At 45.8% G+C, this 26,930-nt stretch overlaps 1 protein-coding gene across 1 annotated transcript; it reads left to right on the top strand.

Annotated features, from left to right (window-relative positions):
• Nucleotides 1-6,724: 6,724 nt before the first annotated feature.
• Nucleotides 6,725-9,482, top strand: LOC134659881 (hemolymph lipopolysaccharide-binding protein-like). Its single transcript, XM_063515589.1, has 3 exons — nucleotides 6,725-6,912; nucleotides 7,337-7,558; nucleotides 9,322-9,482. The coding sequence occupies exons 1-3, from the start codon at nucleotides 6,738-6,740 to the stop codon at nucleotides 9,480-9,482; spliced, it is 558 nt and encodes a 185-aa protein (XP_063371659.1). The 5' UTR covers nucleotides 6,725-6,737.
• Nucleotides 9,483-26,930: the final 17,448 nt, after the last annotated feature.

Below are 26,930 nucleotides of genomic sequence, written 5' to 3'. Positions count from 1 at the left end.
AACTTAATTGGTATGTTTTGAAAATTATTTATATTATAATTAAAAAAAAATACTGAAATGTAATGATGTGATATATGTTTGGAATCGGCTCAGAAAGCCCTTTCGTTTAATACCAAACACGATAGGTTTTTAAACAATATTTTTTTATTCCTTACAAAAAAAGATGACGTCATAACTCCTTTCGTTTTTTTTTTATTTGTTGGTGCTTCGGGTCAAATTGTTTCAAATGTTCTAAAGATCAATCGTACCGATTTTCATACCTTTAACATCATTTGCAGCATTTTACTGAATTTCTCGGTGTACCGCCAGCGCTATATAGGTATACTTGGTCAACCAGATCTTGACAGTAGAAAAAGTCGGCAATTTTGAAAAATGTAGGCGCGAAGGGATATCGTCCCATGGAAGATTTGAATTTCGTGCCTTTTTTGCTGACAAGATTTGGTTGACCAGCTATATACATATTATACTACTCTTTGCCTACGCCTTTCCTTTAAACTTTTTTTAACAAGTTTTCACAAACAATTAATAATTTGACATAGACACATCAAGGCGGTTTGTTTACAAAGGGGCCTATCGGGGAGTGCGAAAATCGAAACTCAGCTATTTGCCTCTTTATCGCTCGAATATGCAAAAGTGATAGAGAGGTTAGATAACAATATTTCTAATTTCTGACTGTATTTTTCTTTAAATATTTTCAAATATAATTAAGTTGCGTTGTTTTATCACAAAGTTAAAAAGACTTAAAAGACCACTGTCTGTATCATCACCATCAGATCAACTCGATGGTAACCATAAAAATATTGTATTGTCACCCATATTACATATTATGTACTTATGTAAATTTTCAGCTTCATTGAACACCCGAGAAGTGGGTCAAATCTAGACACGCGGTAGCGTGTCCAGCCAAGTTCAAAGAAAAAGGAACTGGCGACGCAGCAACCGTGTGTAATATTACACGAACCATTTCGAGCTACTTTTGACCCCTTCACAACTTGAAACCTACTTAACCTACACACATGAAATTTGGCACATGTATTCAAGTCCCTTAGCTTGTTCAAAATACACTATTTCATAAACATAGCTCAAACAGTTATTGATAAATTAACGTTTAAAAACCGGCATTTTTGTGACTGACTGACATATAGATCAAAAACCTAACCCACTTCCAGGTGACCTAGAAACTTGAAATTTGGCATCAAGGTAGACTATTAGGTGTATATAGAAGGAAAAATGTGAAAATTGCAAATGATTGATATTTTGATGGAAAAAAAATAATTAATACTTATAGACCAAAAACCTAACCCACTTCTAGATTACTTAGAAACTTGATATTTGGCATCAAGGTAGAATATTAGGTGCATATAGAGGGAAAAATCTGAAAACTGGAAATTATTGATATATCGATGGAAAAAAACATACTTATAGACCAAAAACCTAACCCACTTCTAGATTACTTAGAAACTTGATATTTGGAATGAAAGTAGACTATAAGGCGTATACACTTTTTGACAATTAACCGCGCGTTAGCGAGGGTCTCCTTTTCAGCTTAGGCAAACTGCTTTCATGATGAATACTATAGTAATTTCTGTACAAAAAGTAATGATATCCCAACAAAAACATAAATGTGAAATGAGAGCCAAGTTCAATATTGAGAATATGTGTCGTTGTTGACTCGCCGACAAAAGAATTGAGATCTATATGGGTGCCAAGTTCTGTGCTGTGTAGAAAATCCTGAAATTATAAAGGATTTGTCTTGGCTAGTTTTTACGTATAGGCATATAGGTAATATATATTTTTCTGTTAGTTTTTCAAAAACTTGGTTTGTTGTTAAAAGGTAGACTATTAGGTGCATATAGAAGGAAAAATGTGAAAACTGGAAATTATTGATATTTCGATGGAAAAAAAATAATTAATACTTATAGACCAAAAACCTAACCCACTTCTAGATGACTTAGAAACTTGATATTTGGCATCAAGGTAGAATATTAGGTGCATATAGAGGGAAAAATCTGAAAACTGGAAATTATTGATATATCGATGGAAAAAAATAACTTATAGACCAAAAACCTAACCCACTTCTAGATTACTTAGAAACTTGATATTTGGAATGAAAGTAGACTATAAAGCGTATACAAAAGAAAAAATGTGAAACTGAAACTTTTTGGCAATTAACCGCGCGTTAGCGAGGGTCTCCTTTTCAGCTTAGGCAAACTGCTTTCATGATGAATACTATAGTAATTTCTGTACAAAAAGGAATGATATCCCAACAAAAACATAAATGTGAAATGAGAGCCAAGTTCAATATTGAGAATATGTGTCGTTGTTGACTCGCCGACAAAAGAATTGAGATCTATATGGGTGCCAAGTTCTGTGCTGTGTAGAAAATCCTGAAATTATAAAGGATTTGTCTTGGCTAGTTTTTACGTATAGGCATATAGGTAATATATATTTTTCTGTTAGTTTTTCAAAAACTTGGTTTGTTGTTAAAAACTAGCCAAGACAAATCCTTTATAATTTCAGGATTTTCTACACAGCACAGAACTAGGCACCCATATAGATCTCAATTCTTTTGTCGGCGAGTCAACAACGACACGTATTCTCAATATTGAACTTGGCTCTCATTTCACATTTATGTTTTTGTTGGGATTTAATTTGCATGATTTGATTGGAACCACATTGGACAGACAGACAACCAACGGGACAGATAAAACTAAGTAAAAGCTTGAAAAAATGTGGCTTTTTCAATTTCTATTGCAACTTCAGATGAAAACGGGGTCTCTATTGTTTCCCAAATAGTTTTAAGCCTAAATGTATTGTTTGCTCGAATTTTCGTTAGTCATAATTCATTTAGTTCAGAAACGCGTCACTTTTCAGGATTGCCATAAAACAAATCTAACCTAACCTAACCTATCTATAGGATAACCTAACTAAAATCTTGAAATGTTAACGGTTTCAGTTTTATGAGTAATGATAATATGACAAACAATACATTATGACTTAAAACTTTATGGGAAACAACGGGACCCCATGAAAACGTCCTTATTGAAGCATAAGGACCCTTAATTTATGGAAAGCCACATATAACAACCAATTCGAGGCTACTAGGTGGCAAAATACGACTCAATACGAGTAGGTAGGTCAAATACACGAGAGTATTAAAATAAGGATTTATATTTGGCCAAATATTCTTGTGACAAAGTTATTCTTCCTCGCGTTATCTCGATTTTGCCACGGATCATGAGAACCTATTGTTCTCTTGACAATTAATCCCAAGGATTGGCGTAGGCACTAGTTTTTCCGAAAGCAACTGCCATCTGACCTCCCAACCCAGAGGGTAAACTAGGCCTTATTGGGATCTGTTAGGCTGTTAAAGTTTAAAGTTACCTACTCGTAAGTCTCGTAACACAACATATAAGTTTCACATAACAAAATTACTTACATATATATATTATGTACCTAAATATATTACTTTTCTAAAAAAAGGACTGAAATCTAATGCTGCGAAGAAACGGTATTTTTGTTCGGCTTTTCTGTTGCTATTTTGGCATATGGATACATGGTAGAAGAAGTAAGTATGGAATCCTCCTCCGTTTTGCGTGGTCCGACGCACCTGGCCGGGTTTTCGCGATTTTCCGTCAATGTCTGTCAATACCTTATTTCTTACGAACACCTAAAATAATAAGTTTAAAATTAATCTCAATGTCTCCAGTTTGCTGTTCATTCAAACTGACAAAATCCAAATTTCTAAGGCAATATACGACCGCTGTCTTATATAAGCCATTAAAATTCATCATGAATAACCCCACGTTGCGTTGTTATAAATTTAATTAAATAAATAATTATTTTATTTAATTTATAACAACTAATTAGGCATAGCGTCCAATTTAGAATATGACACAGGCACTAGTTCTTACGAATTTTACCTTAATTTATTAATCAAAGGACCTGAGGTAAAAGTGAGAAGAGGTTAATAAGCAGATGCACCAGCTAGTCGCCGACGCTCCGCTTCCCCCGGGATTAGCCCTTAAGCCTGCACCTGACTGGCTCATAGGGGGCTATGAGCTTGCTGTTGCGTCAATTTTCATTTTTAGAAAAAAAAACTAGTCTACTAACTACTAACAACACAATAAATGCTTATTTTGCCGCATTCTTCACTATCTCTCCCTATTTCACTGCCATCTAACCCAGAGGACAAAAATATAGCTTATTGTGGCTACTGGCTACTCCGTCTTCCTCATGACTCATGATATTTTACTTCACCATAAAGTAATTGGTGTAATATCAAATGATATTTTTCACACAAGTTACAAGAAGTTCATTGCTAAGAGCCGGGGTTAGGACCCACGACGATTGGTTTAAAATTTAAACTTTATATATAATTTGTTACCTAGTAATTATACTAAATCTGTTTTCTTTTTGACATTTAGTGGTATATGTATTGCTGTATGTTTATTGTCAAGTTTTTTTTAATTCTGGACAATTGTCATATATTCGTTTTCATGATAGATCTACACCAACGCAACTGCATGTCATGTTCTTGCGGTTTATTTTTATAACGCCAAGATCGAAATTTGACTGTTAACTCCATCTTGCGTCGAGTAGAGGAATCAAAAAACTATAGAAAATAGAAATGCAGTTTACTCTATGCCATAGAATCCCCTTTTAAATGTCATAAATCCAAACATGGCGGCCATACCAATAGACAAACAAGTCTAGCGATGAAATGATTTGTTTACATGAGATTCACTGACAGATAATGATCTTTACCTATTCGACAACCCATGATTGTTCAGATTCAAATGAACTTCAACATGCGACGTCAAAAGTGGCATGTCGAATAAGGCCCCTGTTTGTATAGACCAGGTGATACCCCGTGAACAAGAGCTAGCCTTTGAGAGGCCTGTAGCACTGAAGAGAGTTATCAGAGCCTCGGAGAGAGGCCTAAAGGAGTCAACGGGAAACGTAGATGTACTGGTGTCTATGGGAAATGGAGGTATGGAAAACCATTTCTATTTTCCTTATAATCGAAACGTCCCGTTTCTTCATAGGTGATGTGAAAAGCAGTTTGTGTCACATGTTAGCAAAATTATATCCAATAGGGTATTTGACTATATTTAACATAAATTATTTTACTCCATGCATAAAATAAAGCGTCAGATGATTAGTAGAGACACGTAGACAGCAGTTATTTTTAGACAAAATTTCTATTTTAAAACCCGTATAAAACTATAAAGAGTAGGTAATTTGATTGTGACGTCACATGCTAGTGTTTCATAAATTCCATAGTAACAAATCGTTTTGACAGTTCGAAAAAAGGCACTGATTTTATTTATTCAAATACCATTATCCACCTTACAAACTATGTACGCTGGGATTATACAAGGGATTATAACAGTGTGTCCACACTTCGAGATTTTAATTAATTATTTTGTTAGAGAATTACTAAAAATTAGTTTTGATTAACTTTAATAACTGAGTTAGTGCATCGTGTTCTCGATCTTCAATTAATTCAGAATTACTTATTTTGTCTTGAGTGTCACCCTGTATTCAAGAATCCTTCGCTACGTTCAGTATGTTACGCCGTAAATATGTCATTTTGGTCCCTTGTGACACAATCTATTGTATGCTGACGTTCCAGAACCAGAACTTCTGCCGCTGAACCTAACCCCAGGTCTAGAGTACATCTACTACGAAGCGGCGAACGGGTCGATGAAGTTGCACCACACCCCTGCGACTTGGAGCGAGGCTCGACTGAAGTGCTTTGATGAAGGTGGGGCATTTTACCTTCCTAATTTTGAATGGTGGAAATGAGAAGATTTAATTTTATGAATTGCCAGTTAATTGGTGTAAGCAATTAAGCATATTATGCTCAAATTGCCATTCGATTTTATCCAGGCGCTATACTTACACTAATGCTAATACTAATTCCACGCATACTGTTCAAGAACAAAAAGTATCTTTCTATTTTTGTTGTGTCAATGGCCACAAGTTGCTACTGGCAACACTTTATTCTTCTTCTAAAACTATCATGGCCGCAACACATCACTGTACGGCTACATATAATTTGTGCTTTTGTAACAATAAACGTTTAAAATGTTCTTTCCGTGTATTAATTCTAACATAGAAAGTGGTCCTTCGAGCCGGATATGAACCAGCGACCCTAATAATTGTCATATTTTGCCCCAGGTGCGGAACTGGCGTCCCCAGAGAACGACGCCTTATTGGCGACCATAAGCAGAGTACTCCTGACGAGCAGGCAGCCACTGCTACACGTGTTCACCGGCATAAACGACCTGTACTCCAAAGGGTTCTTCACTTCCTTGAAAGGTAGCAATAAGCAAAGTCATTATCATCATTCGCTTGCCCTTATCCCGTTCATTTGGGCACAGGGCGGACACGCCATACATCAAAAATCATTTGCGTTTATATGTGTGCGCGGCACGTCTGTACACGCGTCATTGGTGTGGGTAAGTCGCTTTACTGAGAGGACGCCAGAAGTCCGCCAGATTCATGTCGCGGGGCGAGGTAATGCGAGTCGGTAATGCTGTTTGATGTAGGGGCAACAGATATTCGATATTCGGCCGAATAGTAGGGAACATTCGGCCGAATACCGAATATTCGGCAAAGTGGCCGAATAGTTGCCGAATATTCGTGGCATCTCTAGGTACTAATAATTCCACAGAATTGACAGATACACGTTCAGTATAATGTTTGTCGTAGGCATTCCGTTGAAAAAGATGTCAGCGACCTGGTCACCCCGGGAGCCAGACAACGTGAACCACTTCGGCAACTGTCTGATCATGCAGCGCAGCGGGCCGCTCCTGGACAGCAAGTGCGACGACATGTATCCTTACATCTGCTACAAGAGACAGCCGCCCAGCCAGATAAGTCTCTGCGGGACTACGGATACAGGTGAGATGTCAGCTCAGGGACAGAGTAAATAATAGTAGGTACAGAAGGTTCACTCTCTAACAAAACGCGTCTGTTACGAGAGATTATGAGCGCAAGCTCGAGATCCGTTCCGTAGCGCGGCAATTGCTATATTGCTAATAGACACTAAAATTGGTGTGGGCTGCATGTTCTTGTAGCGACGCGACGAAATCGCGGAGTGAGGCACTCTGGCTCAGATGTGTCGGTCTGGCCATAGCCGCCGTGCACGAAGCGCGCCCCCATATGTACTATTAGGACTTAGTCCGATCTTTTGGCGCGCGATATTTACGAGTATATGCCAGCGGCCCTTTGTCAGAGTCCAAGACACCTGCGCAATCTGACTTGACTGCCTGACAAAGGAGGCCTTTACGAACTGATGTGGTAAAAAGTATGTTATGATTTGCAGAATACGTTTACGACAAATTCACCAAGAGCTGTCACAAGATCCACCCCCAATTTGTATCCTGGCAAGAGGCGTACGCCACGTGCGCCCGCGAGGGCGGGCACCTGGCCATCGTGAATAGCGAGTACGAGGCCAAGACCCTGGCCCGGCTGATCAAGTCCGAGTGGATCTGGGCCCACATCGGGTTCAGTTACTGGAGGAAGGACTTGTGGGTGACTGTTCATGGTAGGTGTTCTGATTTTGATCATAAATTATTGCGTTTCATATTGACGCCATGTCAAACACAAAAGCTGTCTCGCTGACGCCACGTCACCGAAGTGTCAAAACTGAAATTAAACTTTATGCATATGCACGTAGGTCTATGTTGCTCTGTGGTCTGTGACCGATTAATCGGTCTTTGGTGTTGAACCTACGGTGCGGATATATCGGTCATTGGCGTCTAAAAGGTTAAATAATCATTATTTAGGTAAAGGAGAGCTACCAAACAACTTAGGAAACAAATCTACTTAATTATTTTATTTAGAGATGCAACGGATAGTTGTTTGGCCGGATACCGGATATTCGGCCTGACTTTCGGCCTAATATTCGGTATCCGGCCGCCAATATTCGGCCAGTGGAACTATACCTACATTTCGATTTTTCAGGTGCGCATTGTGTAGGGTTTAGAGCTGTTTTCTAGTGATGGTTCGCGCGGACTCATTTCTAGGTTCGAAATAAGTACGCGTGTAAGTCAGTGGAATGTTTAAATTGTTTTTCTCAAAAATGGACGGCAAAGTCGACGTTGCCGGTTAAAAAATAGGTCGCGAAGTGCGTAGTTTATGGTCATTCAAAAAATTAAAAAGTTAAAAACATTGCAGTCTCGATTTCGGGACTGCAATGTCGCATACAAATTCCATTATTTAACGAGTTCCAAACTTTTTAAAACTTCAAATGGCCATATCAAATGAAGGCATAGGTCCCTTAAACAGCCAAACAGATGATCAGCACTTATTATTATAAAGCCTATAACAGACTATCGCACCGCACCGCGACCTTGGGAGCGTTATGGGTAAGTGAGAGCGAGAAACAGATATCTCTTTCTCGCTCTCACTTATGGGTGCGACGCTCCAAGGTCGCGGTGCGGTGCGATAGTCTGTTATAGGCTTAATGTTGGTACCGCGACTATTTGGGTGTCTCAAATAGGTTGGCGTATTTTCAGCAGAAACATACACTTCTTTTTTTTTTTAAAGGCGGCAAGCTAATTTTTTTAATGGTTGTATTTTTTTCTGTGAAAATTAATGGAAAATTAGAACGTTGCTTCTGTAAGTTCTGTAAAATATTTCTATTTCTTGCACCATTTTTGAGAAAAGCACCATATATGACTCGGCTGGAAGGCTACTTGCTGGCTTCGGATTCAATTAAACGGACTCCCAAGGTCGTCCGTTTAAAACGAATCCTCAGCCTGCAAGTAGCTACTTCTGAACCTCGACAATAATGTACTATTAAATTAGATCCAATTTGTTTACTCCGAAATTAAGCAATCTTACTATATCCGGTATCCGGCCGGATATTAAAATAATGGCCGGATACCGGATAGTAACCGAATATCCGGGCATCTCTAATTTTATTAAATATTTGTCTATGAGCGCGCTGCTAATGTCGGGCGTCGCCCGACCTTTTTATAGGAGCGCGCCAAGGGCGCTCTGAATGTCGAACCGCGCCCGACCTTTTAGGGCGTAGGTAGCGCGCCGCGGGCGCTCTGTACGCCGGAGCGTGCGAGGCATTTAATATGCCATATAACTGGCATATAGGCACTTGGTGTAAGGCCTGAGTGGACGCTCGAGATAGGCGTGCATGTTAAACAAATGCAAACTTATAGGAGCGGCCTTAGTGCACGCTGCTCAAATCACGCGTGAGCCCGACGCCACGCTGCACGCCCCGCTGAACGCTCCGCTTCGAGCGTCCACTCAGGCCTTACACTTAATTTGTGTATTTTCGAAACGTTTCAGGTGAAACGCTGGCCGAGGCTGGCTACGTGGCCTGGGCCCCCGGAGAGCCTAACGATTGGAACGAGGAGCGCTGCGGGAGCCTCGCCACCGTCAACACTCTAGTGGACATCGACTGTCTGGACCACGCGCGGCCGTTTATTTGTGAAATATCCTCTATGTAATTAATTCTACCCTTTATAAGGCATAAGGGTGTCATAAATTATGCAAAATTGAACTCTATCAGTTTAAATTAAAGCTCAAAATCAGGTGGGAAATGTATTCCCTCTTATATTATATATTATAAAGGTTTAAAAAAATATTTTCTTAGATTTTGTTTATTTATTATTTAGAAATGTAAGTCGGGCAACAAGGCCCATCCCATATTACAAATACCTTACAGACTAACATAAATATGTATTTTATATAAACTCTTGTCGGATTCGGCAGTTTGGCCCGGAACCTCCGAAACACGACACCCTTCGGCCAGAAGTCGGCGCACTCGATGGTCGCCTGCAGCGGTCGAATAAAGCAAAATAAATTCGTCATAAAGCAAATTTGCTTTTTGGCACCATTTGGCACAGAATAAATAATAGTACTAAGTACAGAAGACTCACTCTCTAACAAAACGCGTCTGTTACGATCAGCACAGATATGGCCGTTAGGTGGCGACAGCGCCACGCGCGGCTTACGGCTTTCCCCAAAATTGGGGCGGAACGGATGTACTTTTAGCTACCTGTAGCAAAGCGACGAAATCGCGGAGTGAGACACGCCTGTTTTTGGTGAAGGACCTGCATATATCAACGAAGAAATTCAAAGGTGTATTGTATGTGAAGTCTCCATGGGATAATATATTCTTAATAAATGTTAATGCGAAGAGAAATAATAAAACCTTAATAGTTTTTCTATAAATATTTTATTCTCATTAATTAATAACATCTACTACATGATTAACTTAAAAAGCATTTTGTGCTATCATGGGAATAAATGCGACCATGATACCGCTTCTGGCTTCAGTTGCTTGTACTAAAATGACAAATCGGTTAACTACTGTCATTTTAGCATCTAAGATAAAAAAAATGGCTGATTATATATACCTCCTTTTTATAGTATTAGAAAAATGGTAAACATACATGTCTTTTTATTGAAAAACGCTTTTTTTTACTATTACTTATGAAACCAAAAGAATGTAAAAATATGTATATATGTTTGCTATATAATTGTTACATATTTCCATATTTGCTGTAACTAATTATTAATTTTTTGTAGTGCTAAAAAATCGAGGTATAGAAATATTACAATTGTACTTAGGAGTAACTTACAGATAAATTATTCAGAGTAATGAATAACTTAGATGTCCAACAGATAAGTTATTCAGAGTAATGAATATGTGCTGTCAAATTCTGATTTTTTTGTTTGAAAATTGGTTTAACGAGTTTATAAATCTTAATCTATAATTATGTATGTACGTTACGAACTATAAGCTATTTTTTATAGTTTTTTTCTCCATCATAAATGTGACGTTATCTATGAAAATTATTAACGATGCTCCGATAGTAATACAAAATACAATGTCGCGCGACGCTGTGCGGCGTAAGCGCCATCGACAATATGGTCCCTTTTCATAGATAATGCCCCAAATATTATACATTGTTCAGGGGCAAAAACCTGTCACAGATGTAGTGCATAATTGTTTACATCGTATTTTATCGGAAATGTTCGTATTTGTCATGCTAGTTCAGTCAGCCTCGGTACTTTTTGTACAGACAGACTGAAAGAGCAAGACGTGTTCGTACGTTTCCGTGAAAATACGGTGGAAAACAATTAGTGTAAGGCCTGAGTCACAAAATAGATACAGTACAGAAGTCAATCACATGTATGTACTTCACTTTTCATACCTACGCTCGGCGGTCGCTCTAGGGTTGTCAACTATGATTTATGCACAAAAAACTATCGTGATAGTGGCACTCGTATCTAGTAGTGGCCGGGGCGGGGTGCTTACCTACCTACCTAACTGTTCTGTTTAACGTTAAAACGAACCATCGAAATACAAGCAGATACCTACTTACCTCTCTGAAACCACTGGTAGCTTAAAAAACGACAATTCACCGTTTAATGTTGAATTTAAACAACCGTCCACTGAACAGTTATAATAACTTTTTTTTTGTTTCTCCATTATTGCACAAAAACGTTCACAGAAGCGTGTCTCAAGCGGTTGACACTCGCGCTCGCACTGGTCCCAACCGGTCCGAGATATCGTGTCTGTGAGCAGTGTCTATGTGTGCGTTGCTCGAGCGCACTTTGTATGTAGATTGATTTCTGTACTGTATCTATTTTGTGCCTGAGTGGACGCTCGCTCGGCGGGGCGTGCAGCGTGGCTGTGGGCTCACGCGTGACGTGAGCAGCGTGCACTAAGGCCGCTCCTACACGCTTGCATTTGTTTAACATGCACGCCGCACGCCCCGCCCCGCTGCACGCCCAACAAGAGCGTCCACTCAGGCCTTACACATATGTACTACATCTGTACAAAACAAACCCTCGTGACTCCGTCATACGGCCAATAGGATAGTACCATAGATATAAAAATATTAGATTTAACCAGTCATAAAACCTTTTTGGATCTGTGGTAAAATTTTATTGGGCGAATGACAAAGCTACGTAGTTTCTTATTATTACTTTAAATACCTAATAGGGTAGGTGCGTTAGTTTTCGTCCAGCTCTAGTTTGCGTCCATTTGAATCACTACATAGCAGGGATGTTGCGAACATCCGCATCCGCAACCGCGGAACTTCCGCATTATTTTCAACATCCGCATAAAATCGATGCGGAGCTTATGCGGATGCGGATGTCGAACAAGTCGGTACAGGAACGTCTTAGCGGCGGCGTAAGTGCTAGGTAATTTCGTCATTACCTACAACGAAATCGTCTAGATCCAGAAAAGTCGGCCAAGTTACTGTTTATTAAATATAACGCACCTATATTCTTGCTCAAATACTAAACGTTTCGTTTTTTTAAATAAAAAAATACTAAAAATGTAATATTTGACGTTTTCTAAGTACCTAATCTTGACATCCGCATCCGCGGATGTGAGCCTTTAAATATCCGCATCCGCGGATGTCAAAAAATCTGCATCCGCAACATCTACATAGTATAAAACAAAGTCGCTTCCCGCTGTCTGTCTGTCTGTATGTATGCTTAAGTAGATCTTTAAAACTACGCAACGGATTTTGATGCGATTTTTTAATAGATAGAGTGGTTCAAGAGGAAGGTTTATGTATAATTTGTTAACCCGTGCGAAGCCGGGGCGGGTCGCTAGTTTGAATATAAACCTACTTTGTTGCACAAATTTGGACTTATTACAATCCTTATTGTCTAAACAATATATCTATCTACATAATGATATTTTGCCAGTAGAAAATTAAAAATCAAATGTATTATTCGTTGATCTGTCAAGCCAGAGAAAAAAATACATAGAATGCTCACTCCATACATCAGTTTTGGTACTAAAAAGACTATTATTTTCAGTGTCGACATCTAGCATCGAGTAGCGGAATTATCAGTACTGCTACTTGACAATAGATGTAGCACCGACCGGAAAGTCTTATGTATGGAGTGAGCACTCTTGTCTTACTATATTTCTCTATGGTCAAGTGGACGAAAACTAGCATAATGACCCTATAACATCTGTTGACCGCATACAAGCTATGTACACGCGCCAAAAGGCTCCCTTTTTCACATTTAAAACACAAAATATATGAGATTATTAATTTGTATATACAGGTGTACTAATGTACTGTTTTGATCATTACTTAAAATAATTGTCTACATAATTTAGATATTAAATTCTGGTATCTTTTTGGTATACCAAGATATTGTATCTTCAGAATAATATGTGACGTTATCTATGAAAAGGGACCTTATTGTCGATGGCGCTTACGCCATTATTAACGATGCTCCGATATAAATACAATGCCGCGAGACCCTGTGCGGCGTAAGCGCCATCGACAAGGTCCCTTTTCATAGATAATGCCCCATATAGTTACTGTATCAATCATGTTTAGTTAAGGTGTCATGGACATCAAAATTTAATGTCAACTACCCAATGACTGACACTGAAAAGTACCAGTCGTTGGCATCTTTTTGGTAGGGCTGACACTACAGCTGCCTTGAATTCAGTTTGAAGGTGCCAACCCTGGGTAGGTGTTTTCTAAAATATGTAAATTGAATAGACAATTGCTAACATCTATACCTACACATTTAAATTACGTTCAATATCGTAATAGTAAAACAAATAAATATTTAAGATAATGATCTATATCTAAATACTATTACAAAATTATAGTTTCTACATTTAAACGTAGATCCCACAGCGGCGCACGCTTTTTTACTTACCCCAGATATATCTGAGCGGACAAGGTGCTTACAAATATCTGCACACAGCTCTGTTATCAAGGTGTTAACCTTTTGGACGCCAATGACCGATATATCCGCACCGTAGGTTCAACGCCAAAGACCGATTAATCGGTCACAGGCCACAGAGCAACATGGACCTACGTGCATATGCATAAAGTTCAATTTCAGTTTTGACACTTCGGTGACGTGGCGTCAACGTGACAGCTTTTGTGTTTGACACGACGTCGAAAAGGTTGGTATTCATAAGCCAATATGGTCTTCCGTTTTATACTATACTTGGTCAAGCAAATCTTGTCAGTAGCAAAAGGCGGCAAACTTGAAAAATCGCGGGCCAGCAACACTGTGTTCGAATAATTCCAAAATCGCGTGTCATCTGTGCTTTATCTGTGGAATGTGGCTCGTGAATGGCAGCCATCATGTTTGTTTACATTCTGAATCGTTGCTATTTCAAGAGAGATTTCTGTTGTCACTATTAAATGGGCCATTTTATTTAAAGTTGTCCCCTACACTTTTTTTTTCAAAATTGGGATTTTTTATGTTATTTCTACTCAGAATCATGAGCTCTTTTGATCCTAATAGGAGAAAAAAAGTGTCCCAAGATTTCCATACTTTTTTTATCTTTCCATTCCGAAACCGCCATACAAAGTATGAAAAAATGGTAACGGAATGGGAAAAAAACCTTGGGGCACTTTTTTTCTCCTATTATGATAGAAAGAGCTCGTGATTCCGAGTAGACATAACATAAATTCACAATTAAAAAAAAAAGTGTAGGGACAACTTTAAATAAAATGGCCTAAATACCAATAGGTATATTAAATTCGAGGTGCCTACAATGTACAATTATGCTCATTGATCGTAAATAGTTGTAAAATTTGAGGTAATGATAATTAATTAATTACATGTTTTGGTTCGAAGTACATTGCTGCTTTATTTAGTGCAATACTGCTCTTTGAGTGTTGCCCTACTTCACTTTGCTGTACATTGCTACTGACATACTTTGCTTGACAGACTATACATTTATTATATTATTATATTTATTATATAGCTGGTCAAGCAAATCTTTTCATTAAAAAAAGGCGCGGAATTCAAATTTCCTATGGGACGATATCCCTTCGCGCCTACATTTTTCAAATTTGCCGCCTTTTTCTACTGACAAAATCTGCTTGACCAGCTATAACTAAGTTAGTACGCACAGAAGATTAGTAAACACTAGCACTGAATAGTCTTTTTCTTGTGTTTGGGTGACGGCTGGTTTAGTGATCAACCACTGCATCGCAGGATTGCCTGTTGACAAACAATTATAGTTAATCGTTTTTAGGGTTTTCGGGGGTGTTACGCTGTGTGGAGACCCTAATTTGCATTAGCTTGCTTGGTTTGATTTTAGCTCAAACCAGCTTATATAATGAAAAATTTGGGGGCGTAGTCAAAATTACAGAAGTAAAAAAAGTAACAGTTTAGCAGTACAGATGTGATGCATAATTGTTTTTCATAGTATTTCTTTGGAAACGTTTGTATTTGTCATGTAAGTCATGTTATTTCAGTTAACCTCAGTACTTTCTGTACCGATACTGACTGAAATAGACTAGACACGTTCGTGCGTTTCCGTGAAAATACGATGGAAAATTGCTATTCATTGCATCTGTATGCTATGGTGGTTACGGTGGAGTTTTGGGGCTAGATATTTCACAAAATGGGGCCCACTGATTAACAGTCCGCCGGACGGTATCGGCCTGTCAGAACAAAAAGTTGACAGCTCCGAACAACTGACAGGCCGATACCGTCTGGCGGACTGTCAATCAGTGGGCCCCTTTAGTCACCGTCTTCAAAATCTAAGGAAGCCCCGTCGAATACTAGAACTTTTTTTAATGGCTCCATCATGATATTACGAGTAACATTTTAGTGCATGTCATAAAATAATTTTTTTAAATTTGAACTTTAATAGGTGCCAATAGAGTTCAATATTACAACTGACATATATGGCTTCGTATGAGAGGGCTAATGAGCTTTCGAGTGATTTCGTGTGGGATAGAGTAGGTGCGTTTAGGTGTCTCGCTCGCTCTCCGCTGGTGTGCTGAGGCCGCGGACTGGACTCGTGTGGCACACGGCAAGCAAGTCTACATTTTGATCCTAACGGCCCGGTCACGACTTTGCGCGACCGGCGACGGTGGCGGCGGCGACCATAGGCGAGAACGAAAGGTCCGATCGCCGGATCCTATGGTTGCCGCGGCCGCCGTCGCCAGTCGCGCAAAGTCGTGGCCTCGCCGTAAGGTCAGTGGGCGAGTTCAGGGTAGTCGTGTAGCGGCATAGACTAGGAATCCTCTAGACGGAGTTTAGAGCAATTAATTCATGAAACCGATGCTGCCAAAAATACTGGGGTGCGGGGGACGAGGTGAGCGAGTCCCGTGCCGTGATCGGTCCGTTCAAAGACACGGACGTCACACAAAGACACTCGAAAATGGAGTAAAACTACCGTATATTTGTGGCAGAGGGGGTAGCGCTGCTATGCCCAGTCTGGAGGATGTCTCGTCTGTGTGTATAGTTCGTTTTTTTAGCATTAGAAAGAAGGTAAGCGATCTTGACGCGTCTTTTAATTGAATAACGCTTTAAAAAAATTAGTAACTTATACTTCTGAAAGCAGAAGAATATAAATGATCGTATTAGATTCATAATTGTTACATATTTGCAGGGACTTATTTTTAAAACATGTTTTTCAATTAAAAAGACACATCAAGATTGTTTACCTTTTATCTAATGCTAAAAAATGCTGGTCATGTCTGCCGCATGCCGAATGACTTATGGGCCAAGATAACCACAGAGTGGGTGCCCCGTGACTCGAACCGGAGATCCGGCAGACCTCGTCGGCGATGGCGGGATAACTTAGACTCCTTTTTGAGCGACTGGCCAGATGTAGCTCAAAATCGGGAGGAGTGGAAGAAAAGGGGGGAGGCCTTTGCCCAGCAGTGGGACACAATAGGCTCGCAATAATAATAATAATAAAAACAACGAAGTGTAGCGGTGTATACTCACAGCCGGCCCGCACGGGTGGTGGCGCCTACATGTCGGGCGCCGCCCCCGCGGCCAGGTCCACGGCCAGGACCGCCGCGGGGGCGCGCGCAGCTGTATATATACTCACAGCCGGCCCGCACCTACATGCTACATGTGTATACTCACAGCCGGCCCGCACCTACATGCTACATGTGTATACTCACAGCCGGCCCGCACCTACATGCTACATGTGTATACTCACAGCCGGCCCGCACGGGTGGTGGCGCCTACATGTCGGGCGCCGCCCCCGCGGCCAGGTCCACGGCCAGGACCGCCGCGGGGGGGCGCAGCTGTATATATACTCACAGCCGGCCCGCACCTACATGCTACATGTGTATACTCACAGCCGGCCCGCACGGGTGGTGGCGCCTACATGTCGGGCGCCGCCCCCGCGGCCAGGTCCACGGCCAGGACCGCCGCGGGGGGGCGCAGCTGTATATATACTCACAGCCGGCCCGCACCTACATGCTACATGTGTATACTCACAGCCGGCCCGCACCTACATGCTACATGTGTATACTCACAGCCGGCCCGCACCTACATGCTACATGTGTATACTCACAGCCGGCCCGCACCTACATGCTACATGTGTATACTCACAGCCGGCCCGCACGGGTGGTGGCGCCTACATGTCGGGCGCCGCCCCCGCGGCCAGGTCCACGGCCAGGACCGCCGCGGGGGGGCGCAGCTGTATATATACTCACAGCCGGCCCGCACCTACATGCTACATGTGTATACTCACAGCCGGCCCGCACCTACATGCTACATGTGTATACTCACAGCCGGCCCGCACCTACATGCTACATGTGTATACTCACAGCCGGCCCGCACGGGTGGTGGCGCCTACATGTCGGGCGCCGCCCCCGCGGCCAGGTCCACGGCCAGGACCGCCGCGGGGGGGCGCAGCTGTATATATACTCACAGCCGGCCCGCACCTACATGCTACATGTGTATACTCACAGCCGGCCCGCACCTACATGCTACATGTGTATACTCACAGCCGGCCCGCACCTACATGCTACATGTGTATACTCACAGCCGGCCCGCACCTACATGCTACATGTGTATACTCACAGCCGGCCCGCACGGGTGGTGGCGCCTACATGTCGGGCGCCGCCCCCGCGGCCAGGTCCACGGCCAGGACCGCCGCGGGGGGGCGCAGCTGTATATATACTCACAGCCGGCCCGCACCTACATGCTACATGTGTATACTCACAGCCGGCCCGCACCTACATGCTACATGTGTATACTCACAGCCGGCCCGCACGGGTGGTGGCGCCTACATGTCGGGCGCCGCCCCCGCGGCCAGGTCCACGGCCAGGACCGCCGCGGGGGCGCGCGCAGCTGTATATATACTCACAGCCGGCCCGCACCTACATGCTACATGTGTATACTCACAGCCGGCCCGCACGGGTGGTGGCGCCTACATGTCGGGCGCCGCCCCCGCGGCCAGGTCCACGGCCAGGACCGCCGCGGGGGGGCGCAGCTGTATATATACTCACAGCCGGCCCGCACCTACATGCTACATGTGTATACTCACAGCCGGCCCGCACCTACATGCTACATGTGTATACTCACAGCCGGCCCGCACCTACATGCTACATGTGTATACTCACAGCCGGCCCGCACCTACATGCTACATGTGTATACTCACAGCCGGCCCGCACGGGTGGTGGCGCCTACATGTCGGGCGCCGCCCCCGCGGCCAGGTCCACGGCCAGGACCGCCGCGGGGGCGCGCGCAGCTGTATATATACTCACAGCCGGCCCGCACCTACATGCTACATGTGCATACTCACAGCCGGCCCGCACGGGTGGTGGCGCCTACATGTCGGGCGCCGCCCCCGCGGCCAGGTCCACGGCCAGGACCGCCGCGGGGGCGCGCGCAGCTGTATATATACTCACAGCCGGCCCGCACCTACATGCTACATGTGTATACTCACAGCCGGCCCGCACGGGTGGTGGCGCCTACATGTCGGGCGCCGCCCCCGCGGCCAGGTCCACGGCCAGGACCGCCGCGGGGGCGCGCGCAGCTGTATATATACTCACAGCCGGCCCGCACCTACATGCTACATGTGTATACTCACAGCCGGCCCGCACCTACATGCTACATGTGTATACTCACAGCCGGCCCGCACGGGTGGTGGCGCCTACATGTCGGGCGCCGCCCCCGCGGCCAGGTCCACGGCCAGGACCGCCGCGGGGGCGGCGCGCCCTCAGCTGCGCCGGTGCCGCCCGCCGCGCCGGCGACGCTCGCGCCGCACCTGCGGGAGGACACGACTGTTAGACAAGGACGGAGGGGCTAAACAGACTATATTTATTTATTTATTTACATAAGGAGATCCAACTCCATATTTTGTAACAAACTTAATACTATGAAATGCTATCTGAGTAGGTATAACAACTGTAAAAAGTAACAAATAATGAGATAGCTTAACCTAACTTTCACACGAATTTAATAAAGAATAGACCTTCTTTTTAAATAACCCTAACGAACTGCCAAATATATCCGCGTTCATACACTTTTCATTATACAACCTGCAAGCGCGTTTAATGTACGATTGCTGTGCATATTTAGTTCGACATATTCCAACACTGAACAGCAACACACACACACACATACATTGCAAACATGAAAGAGATAAGACTCAATCCAAAACTAAACATGTATATAGTTGTGCTGTCATATCCTTTCTTTTTCGCTGTCTGTTTATCGAAATTGCGCGTGTGTTATCTTTATCTATCTTTTATGGAATGCAAGATATTTTCTTGATCTCTCCCTAACTTTTCACTTTTCACTTTGGTAAAGTAACCTATGTGTTTGGTAACTTTTTAAACGTTAATTACTTATGTAGTCTTATTCTATATGCCGTAGTCTATATGCCGTACAGCTGCGATCGTGGCCCACAATAAATGGACTCGCCGGAAGATCAGCGCCGACTCTCGGGTCAGCATTATGCTGAGGCGAGCCCATTTCGTGGTAAACAATATGTAATTATGATTTTATAACCTTTATCATGTTACTTTTGTATGTTTAACTAGTTTATCACGAAAAATAAATGATTTATGATTTATTTATGATTTACTAGAGAATACGCCCCGACTGCAGCCTGCAACCCGCCTGTAGCCCAAGTTAACCGCCTCACGTCACCGAGAACCCCCATCGATAGACCGTCAGGAGTGTTTTGGCGCGATCCAAAGCGCGGCAAGATACGGCTTAGTGTAAGGCCTGAGTGGACGCTCTTGTTGTGCGTGCAGCGGGGCGGGGCGTGCGGCGTGCATGTTAAACAAATGCGCACGTATAGGAGCGGCCTTAGTGCACGCTGCTCACGTCACGCGTGAGCCCACAGCCACGCTGCACGCCCCGCCGAGCGAGCGTCCACTCAGGCCTTACACTTAACTAGGTATATCGCCTCATGTCGTGACAAGTCAGAACGGTATCGGTTCCACGATAATAATGAATCCAATCCTTCCGGCCAATTTTGGCCATGGCGACCACGACTCCTAGTTTGCTCGTGCGCCCGAAGATGGCTGACGTAGCCGATCTTTAACCCTTAAATACATGATTTTTTCGTTTTGCCCGAAATTAATATATATATCACATAATTGTTTGCCGTTTCTAGGAAAAATAGTAAAAAAAAATATATCATCGATTTTCACTGGGAAATCAGTGTTAAAAGTTGCATAGTCTAAATCATATTTTTGGAAATATATAGCTATTAGTAAGGGGGTATAGGAAAAATCTTAACTGCCAACAGAAAGGTACACTATTTGTGATGTTCCTATGATAAAATTTGTAAATATAAAATAATTACAAACCCCGAAAAATCTGCCCAAAATCACATACTAAAAATCATCAACTTCCAGGTTTTTCCAAGTTTTCCGACATTTCGTCTATAAACAAATGTAACTTTTATAAATTAAAATACTGCGTAAATTTATGTAATAATTCGGAAAATTTATTAGTTTTACTATTGAAATAATATACAAGAACAAATAGAATTTGTTTAATAATGCATAACATTTGATGTTTATGTTGTGTGTATAAATGCATCACTATGCATTTAAGGGTTAAGATGAACCTGAGGGCACGTGAAGTAACCAGCCACGTAGTGGTAGTGAATGGAAGCAGGCAAAGGGTCTATTCATAAATTACGTCATTTCAAATTGGAGGGGGGGGGGGGGGTCTGGACATCGAATGATGGTAGCATGACGTAGGTGGAAACGGAGTGATTCGAAGCATGATTTTTTAACTTCCAAAAACGATAAAAGTGAGCGTACCATTCGATTCTTTACATTTTATCCAAAAAATATTGTACATAAACGCAATATTTCACCGACAAAAACGCAATTTTCTTGTTTTGTTCATACTGATCTGACTGAGACTGATCCTTTTGTGAGAGGCGTTTCTCGAGTGAAGTACGACTGTCGGACTTTGACTATGATTTCTGACTTTTCTGTTACTTTAATGCAATGGGTCCCATATAGACATTTGATCCTAAAAACAAACCTGATCGATTGATACCATAAATGAAAATTAGTCATGTAGCCTATTATATTATTTACCATAATATAATCAAAAAGTTAAATAAAAAAACAACGGGTTGCACTCAGGGAGTGCCGGCAGAAGTGAAAACTCAATGACGAGTGCAAAATGCACTATGTATAATTGAGGTTAACGCCAACTAGCGTTAGCGTTAATTACTTGAAACCCCTAAGCACATCACTGTTAGTACACGATGGCATTTAAATCAACAAAGAAAAACTCAATGACATTACATGTAACAGTTTTTCATGTAATGTCATTGAGTTTTTCTATGATTTAAATCCCATCTAAATGAGTGGCCATCTTACGGTCACGTGATCGTCTTACGCTGTCTCGAGTTTAACATTTTTTTTCCCGCCCCAAAAAGTGCACAGCGCCGCTAAAGAAGTTTTCGCTTCAAAATATTTGACTCACCGATCCCACCTCGCCCTCAGCCCAGCGCTCGTAGGCGCGCTCCCTCTTCAGCCACTCCTGGTACTTGTACCACCACTCCTCCCACTTCACGTGGTCGCTCAGTCAGACCTGCCTCAGAGCAGCAGTGCAACAGTAACTCACCGATCCCACCTCGCCCTCAGCCCAGCGCTCGTAGGCGCGCTCCCTCTTCAGCCACTCCTGGTACTTGTATCACCACTCCTCCCACTTCACGTGGTCGCTCAGTCAGACCTGCCTCAGAGCAGCAGTGCAACAGTAACTCACCGATCCCACCTCGCCCTCAGCCCAGCGCTCGTAGGCGCGCTCCCTCTTCAGCCACTCCTGGTACTTGTACCACCACTCCTCCCACTTCACGTGGTCGCTCAGTCAGACCTGCCTCAGAGCAGCAGTGCAACAGTAACTCACCGATCCCACCTCGCCCTCAGCCCAGCGCTCGTAGGCGCGCTCCCTCTTCAGCCACTCCTGGTACTTGTACCACCACTCCTCCCACTTCACGTGGTCGCTCAGTCAGACCTGCCTCAGAGCAGCAGTGCAACAGTAACTCACCGATCCCACCTCGCCCTCAGCCCAGCGCTCGTAGGCGCGCTCCCTCTTCAGCCACTCCTGGTACTTGTACCACCACTCCTCCCACTTCACGTGGTCGCTCAGTCAGACCTGCCTCAGAGCAGCAGTGCAACAGTAACTCACCGATCCCACCTCGCCCTCAGCCCAGCGCTCGTAGGCGCGCTCCCTCTTCAGCCACTCCTGGTACTTGTACCACCACTCCTCCCACTTCACGTGGTCGCTCAGTCAGACCTGCCTCAGAGCAGCAGTGCAACAGTAACTCACCGATCCCACCTCGCCCTCAGCCCAGCGCTCGTAGGCGCGCTCCCTCTTCAGCCACTCCTGGTACTTGTACCACCACTCCTCCCACTTCACGTGGTCGCTCAGTCAGACCTGCCTCAGAGCAGCAGTGCAACAGTAACTCACCGATCCCACCTCGCCCTCAGCCCAGCGCTCGTAGGCGCGCTCCCTCTTCAGCCACTCCTGGTACTTGTACCACCACTCCTCCCACTTCACGTGGTCGCTCAGTCAGACCTGCCTCAGAGCAGCAGTGCAACAGTAACTCACCGATCCCACCTCGCCCTCAGCCCAGCGCTCGTAGGCGCGCTCCCTCTTCAGCCACTCCTGGTACTTGTACCACCACTCCTCCCACTTCACGTGGTCGCTCAGTCAGACCTGCCTCAGAGCAGCAGTGCAACAGTAACTCACCGATCCCACCTCGCCCTCAGCCCAGCGCTCGTAGGCGCGCTCCCTCTTCAGCCACTCCTGGTACTTGTACCACCACTCCTCCCACTTCACGTGGTCGCTCAGTCAGACCTGCCTCAGAGCAGCAGTGCAACAGTAACTCACCGATCCCACCTCGCCCTCAGCCCAGCGCTCGTAGGCGCGCTCCCTCTTCAGCCACTCCTGGTACTTGTACCACCACTCCTCCCACTTCACGTGGTCGCTCAGTCAGACCTGCCTCAGAGCAGCAGTGCAACAGTAACTCACCGATCCCACCTCGCCCTCAGCCCAGCGCTCGTAGGCGCGCTCCCTCTTCAGCCACTCCTGGTACTTGTACCACCACTCCTCCCACTTCACGTGGTCGCTCAGTCAGACCTGCCTCAGAGCAGCAGTGCAACAGTAACTCACCGATCCCACCTCGCCCTCAGCCCAGCGCTCGTAGGCGCGCTCCCTCTTCAGCCACTCCTGGTACTTGTACCACCACTCCTCCCACTTCACGTGGTCGCTCAGTCAGACCTGCCTCAGAGCAGCAGTGCAACAGTAACTCACCGATCCCACCTCGCCCTCAGCCCAGCGCTCGTAGGCGCGCTCCCTCTTCAGCCACTCCTGGTACTTGTACCACCACTCCTCCCACTTCACGTGGTCGCTCAGTCAGACCTGCCTCAGAGCAGCAGTGCAACAGTAACTCACCGATCCCACCTCGCCCTCAGCCCAGCGCTCGTAGGCGCGCTCCCTCTTCAGCCACTCCTGGTACTTGTACCACCACTCCTCCCACTTCACGTGGTCGCTCAGTCAGACCTGCCTCAGAGCAGCAGTGCAACAGTAACTCACCGATCCCACCTCGCCCTCAGCCCAGCGCTCGTAGGCGCGCTCCCTCTTCAGCCACTCCTGGTACTTGTACCACCACTCCTCCCACTTCACGTGGTCGCTCAGTCAGACCTGCCTCAGAGCAGCAGTGCAACAGTAACTCACCGATCCCACCTCGCCCTCAGCCCAGCGCTCGTAGGCGCGCTCCCTCTTCAGCCACTCCTGGTACTTGTACCACCACTCCTCCCACTTCACGTGGTCGCTCAGTCAGACCTGCCTCAGAGCAGCAGTGCAACAGTAACTCACCGATCCCACCTCGCCCTCAGCCCAGCGCTCGTAGGCGCGCTCCCTCTTCAGCCACTCCTGGTACTTGTACCACCACTCCTCCCACTTCACGTGGTCGCTCAGTCAGACCTGCCTCAGAGCAGCAGTGCAACAGTAACTCACCGATCCCACCTCGCCCTCAGCCCAGCGCTCGTAGGCGCGCTCCCTCTTCAGCCACTCCTGGTACTTGTACCACCACTCCTCCCACTTCACGTGGTCGCTCAGTCAGACCTGCCTCAGAGCAGCAGTGCAACAGTAACTCACCGATCCCACCTCGCCCTCAGCCCAGCGCTCGTAGGCGCGCTCCCTCTTCAGCCACTCCTGGTACTTGTACCACCACTCCTCCCACTTCACGTGGTCGCTCAGTCAGACCTGCCTCAGAGCAGCAGTGCAACAGTAACTCACCGATCCCACCTCGCCCTCAGCCCAGCGCTCGTAGGCGCGCTCCCTCTTCAGCCACTCCTGGTACTTGTACCACCACTCCTCCCACTTCACGTGGTCGCTCAGTCAGACCTGCCTCAGAGCAGCAGTGCAACAGTAACTCACCGATCCCACCTCGCCCTCAGCCCAGCGCTCGTAGGCGCGCTCCCTCTTCAGCCACTCCTGGTACTTGTACCACCACTCCTCCCACTTCACGTGGTCGCTCAGTCAGACCTGCCTCAGAGCAGCAGTGCAACAGTAACTCACCGATCCCACCTCGCCCTCAGCCCAGCGCTCGTAGGCGCGCTCCCTCTTCAGCCACTCCTGGTACTTGTATCACCACTCCTCCCACTTCACGTGGTCGCTCAGTCAGACCTGCCTCAGAGCAGCAGTGCAACAGTAACTCACCGATCCCACCTCGCCCTCAGCCCAGCGCTCGTAGGCGCGCTCCCTCTTCAGCCACTCCTGGTACTTGTACCACCACTCCTCCCACTTCACGTGGTCGCTCAGTCAGACCTGCCTCAGAGCAGCAGTGCAACAGTAACTCACCGATCCCACCTCGCCCTCAGCCCAGCGCTCGTAGGCGCGCTCCCTCTTCAGCCACTCCTGGTACTTGTACCACCACTCCTCCCACTTCACGTGGTCGCTCAGTCAGACCTGCCTCAGAGCAGCAGTGCAACAGTAACTCACCGATCCCACCTCGCCCTCAGCCCAGCGCTCGTAGGCGCGCTCCCTCTTCAGCCACTCCTGGTACTTGTACCACCACTCCTCCCACTTCACGTGGTCGCTCAGAACCTGCCTCAGAGCAGCAGTGCAACAGTAACTCACCGATCCCACCTCGCCCTCAGCCCAGCGCTCGTAGGCGCGCTCCCTCTTCAGCCACTCCTGGTACTTGTACCACCACTCCTCCCACTTCACGTGGTCGCTCAGTCAGACCTGCCTCAGAGCAGCAGTGCAACAGTAACTCACCGATCCCACCTCGCCCTCAGCCCAGCGCTCGTAGGCGCGCTCCCTCTTCAGCCACTCCTGGTACTTGTACCACCACTCCTCCCACTTCACGTGGTCGCTCAGTCAGACCTGCCTCAGAGCAGCAGTGCAACAGTAACTCACCGATCCCACCTCGCCCTCAGCCCAGCGCTCGTAGGCGCGCTCCCTCTTCAGCCACTCCTGGTACTTGTACCACCACTCCTCCCACTTCACGTGGTCGCTCAGTCAGACCTGCCTCAGAGCAGCAGTGCAACAGTAACTCACCGATCCCACCTCGCCCTCAGCCCAGCGCTCGTAGGCGCGCTCCCTCTTCAGCCACTCCTGGTACTTGTACCACCACTCCTCCCACTTCACGTGGTCGCTCAGTCAGACCTGCCTCAGAGCAGCAGTGCAACAGTAACTCACCGATCCCACCTCGCCCTCAGCCCAGCGCTCGTAGGCGCGCTCCCTCTTCAGCCACTCCTGGTACTTGTACCACCACTCCTCCCACTTCACGTGGTCGCTCAGTCAGACCTGCCTCAGAGCAGCAGTGCAACAGTAACTCACCGATCCCACCTCGCCCTCAGCCCAGCGCTCGTAGGCGCGCTCCCTCTTCAGCCACTCCTGGTACTTGTACCACCACTCCTCCCACTTCACGTGGTCGCTCAGTCAGACCTGCCTCAGAGCAGCAGTGCAACAGTAACTCACCGATCCCACCTCGCCCTCAGCCCAGCGCTCGTAGGCGCGCTCCCTCTTCAGCCACTCCTGGTACTTGTACCACCACTCCTCCCACTTCACGTGGTCGCTCAGTCAGACCTGCCTCAGAGCAGCAGTGCAACAGTAACTCACCGATCCCACCTCGCCCTCAGCCCAGCGCTCGTAGGCGCGCTCCCTCTTCAGCCACTCCTGGTACTTGTACCACCACTCCTCCCACTTCACGTGGTCGCTCAGTCAGACCTGCCTCAGAGCAGCAGTGCAACAGTAACTCACCGATCCCACCTCGCCCTCAGCCCAGCGCTCGTAGGCGCGCTCCCTCTTCAGCCACTCCTGGTACTTGTACCACCACTCCTCCCACTTCACGTGGTCGCTCAGTCAGACCTGCCTCAGAGCAGCAGTGCAACAGTAACTCACCGATCCCACCTCGCCCTCAGCCCAGCGCTCGTAGGCGCGCTCCCTCTTCAGCCACTCCTGGTACTTGTACCACCACTCCTCCCACTTCACGTGGTCGCTCAGTCAGACCTGCCTCAGAGCAGCAGTGCAACAGTAACTCACCGATCCCACCTCGCCCTCAGCCCAGCGCTCGTAGGCGCGCTCCCTCTTCAGCCACTCCTGGTACTTGTACCACCACTCCTCCCACTTCACGTGGTCGCTCAGTCAGACCTGCCTCAGAGCAGCAGTGCAACAGTAACTCACCG

This window comes from Cydia amplana, chromosome 25 (genome assembly GCF_948474715.1).
Source record: "Cydia amplana chromosome 25, ilCydAmpl1.1, whole genome shotgun sequence".
Lineage (NCBI taxonomy): Eukaryota > Metazoa > Arthropoda > Insecta > Lepidoptera > Tortricidae > Cydia > Cydia amplana.
This window is presented reverse-complemented; position numbering and strand designations above follow the sequence as displayed.

Bases quoted from the DNA above. Each gene is read 5' to 3' on its own strand.
- LOC134659881 (XM_063515589.1), top strand. From the start codon at position 6,738: ATGTCAGCGACCTGGTCACCCCGGGAGCCAGACAACGTGAACCACTTC. The intron at 6,913-7,336 runs GTGAGATGTCAG...TATGATTTGCAG, and splicing joins CTGCGGGACTACGGATACAG to AATACGTTTACGACAAATTC. The intron at 7,559-9,321 runs GTAGGTGTTCTG...GAAACGTTTCAG, and splicing joins CTTGTGGGTGACTGTTCATG to GTGAAACGCTGGCCGAGGCT.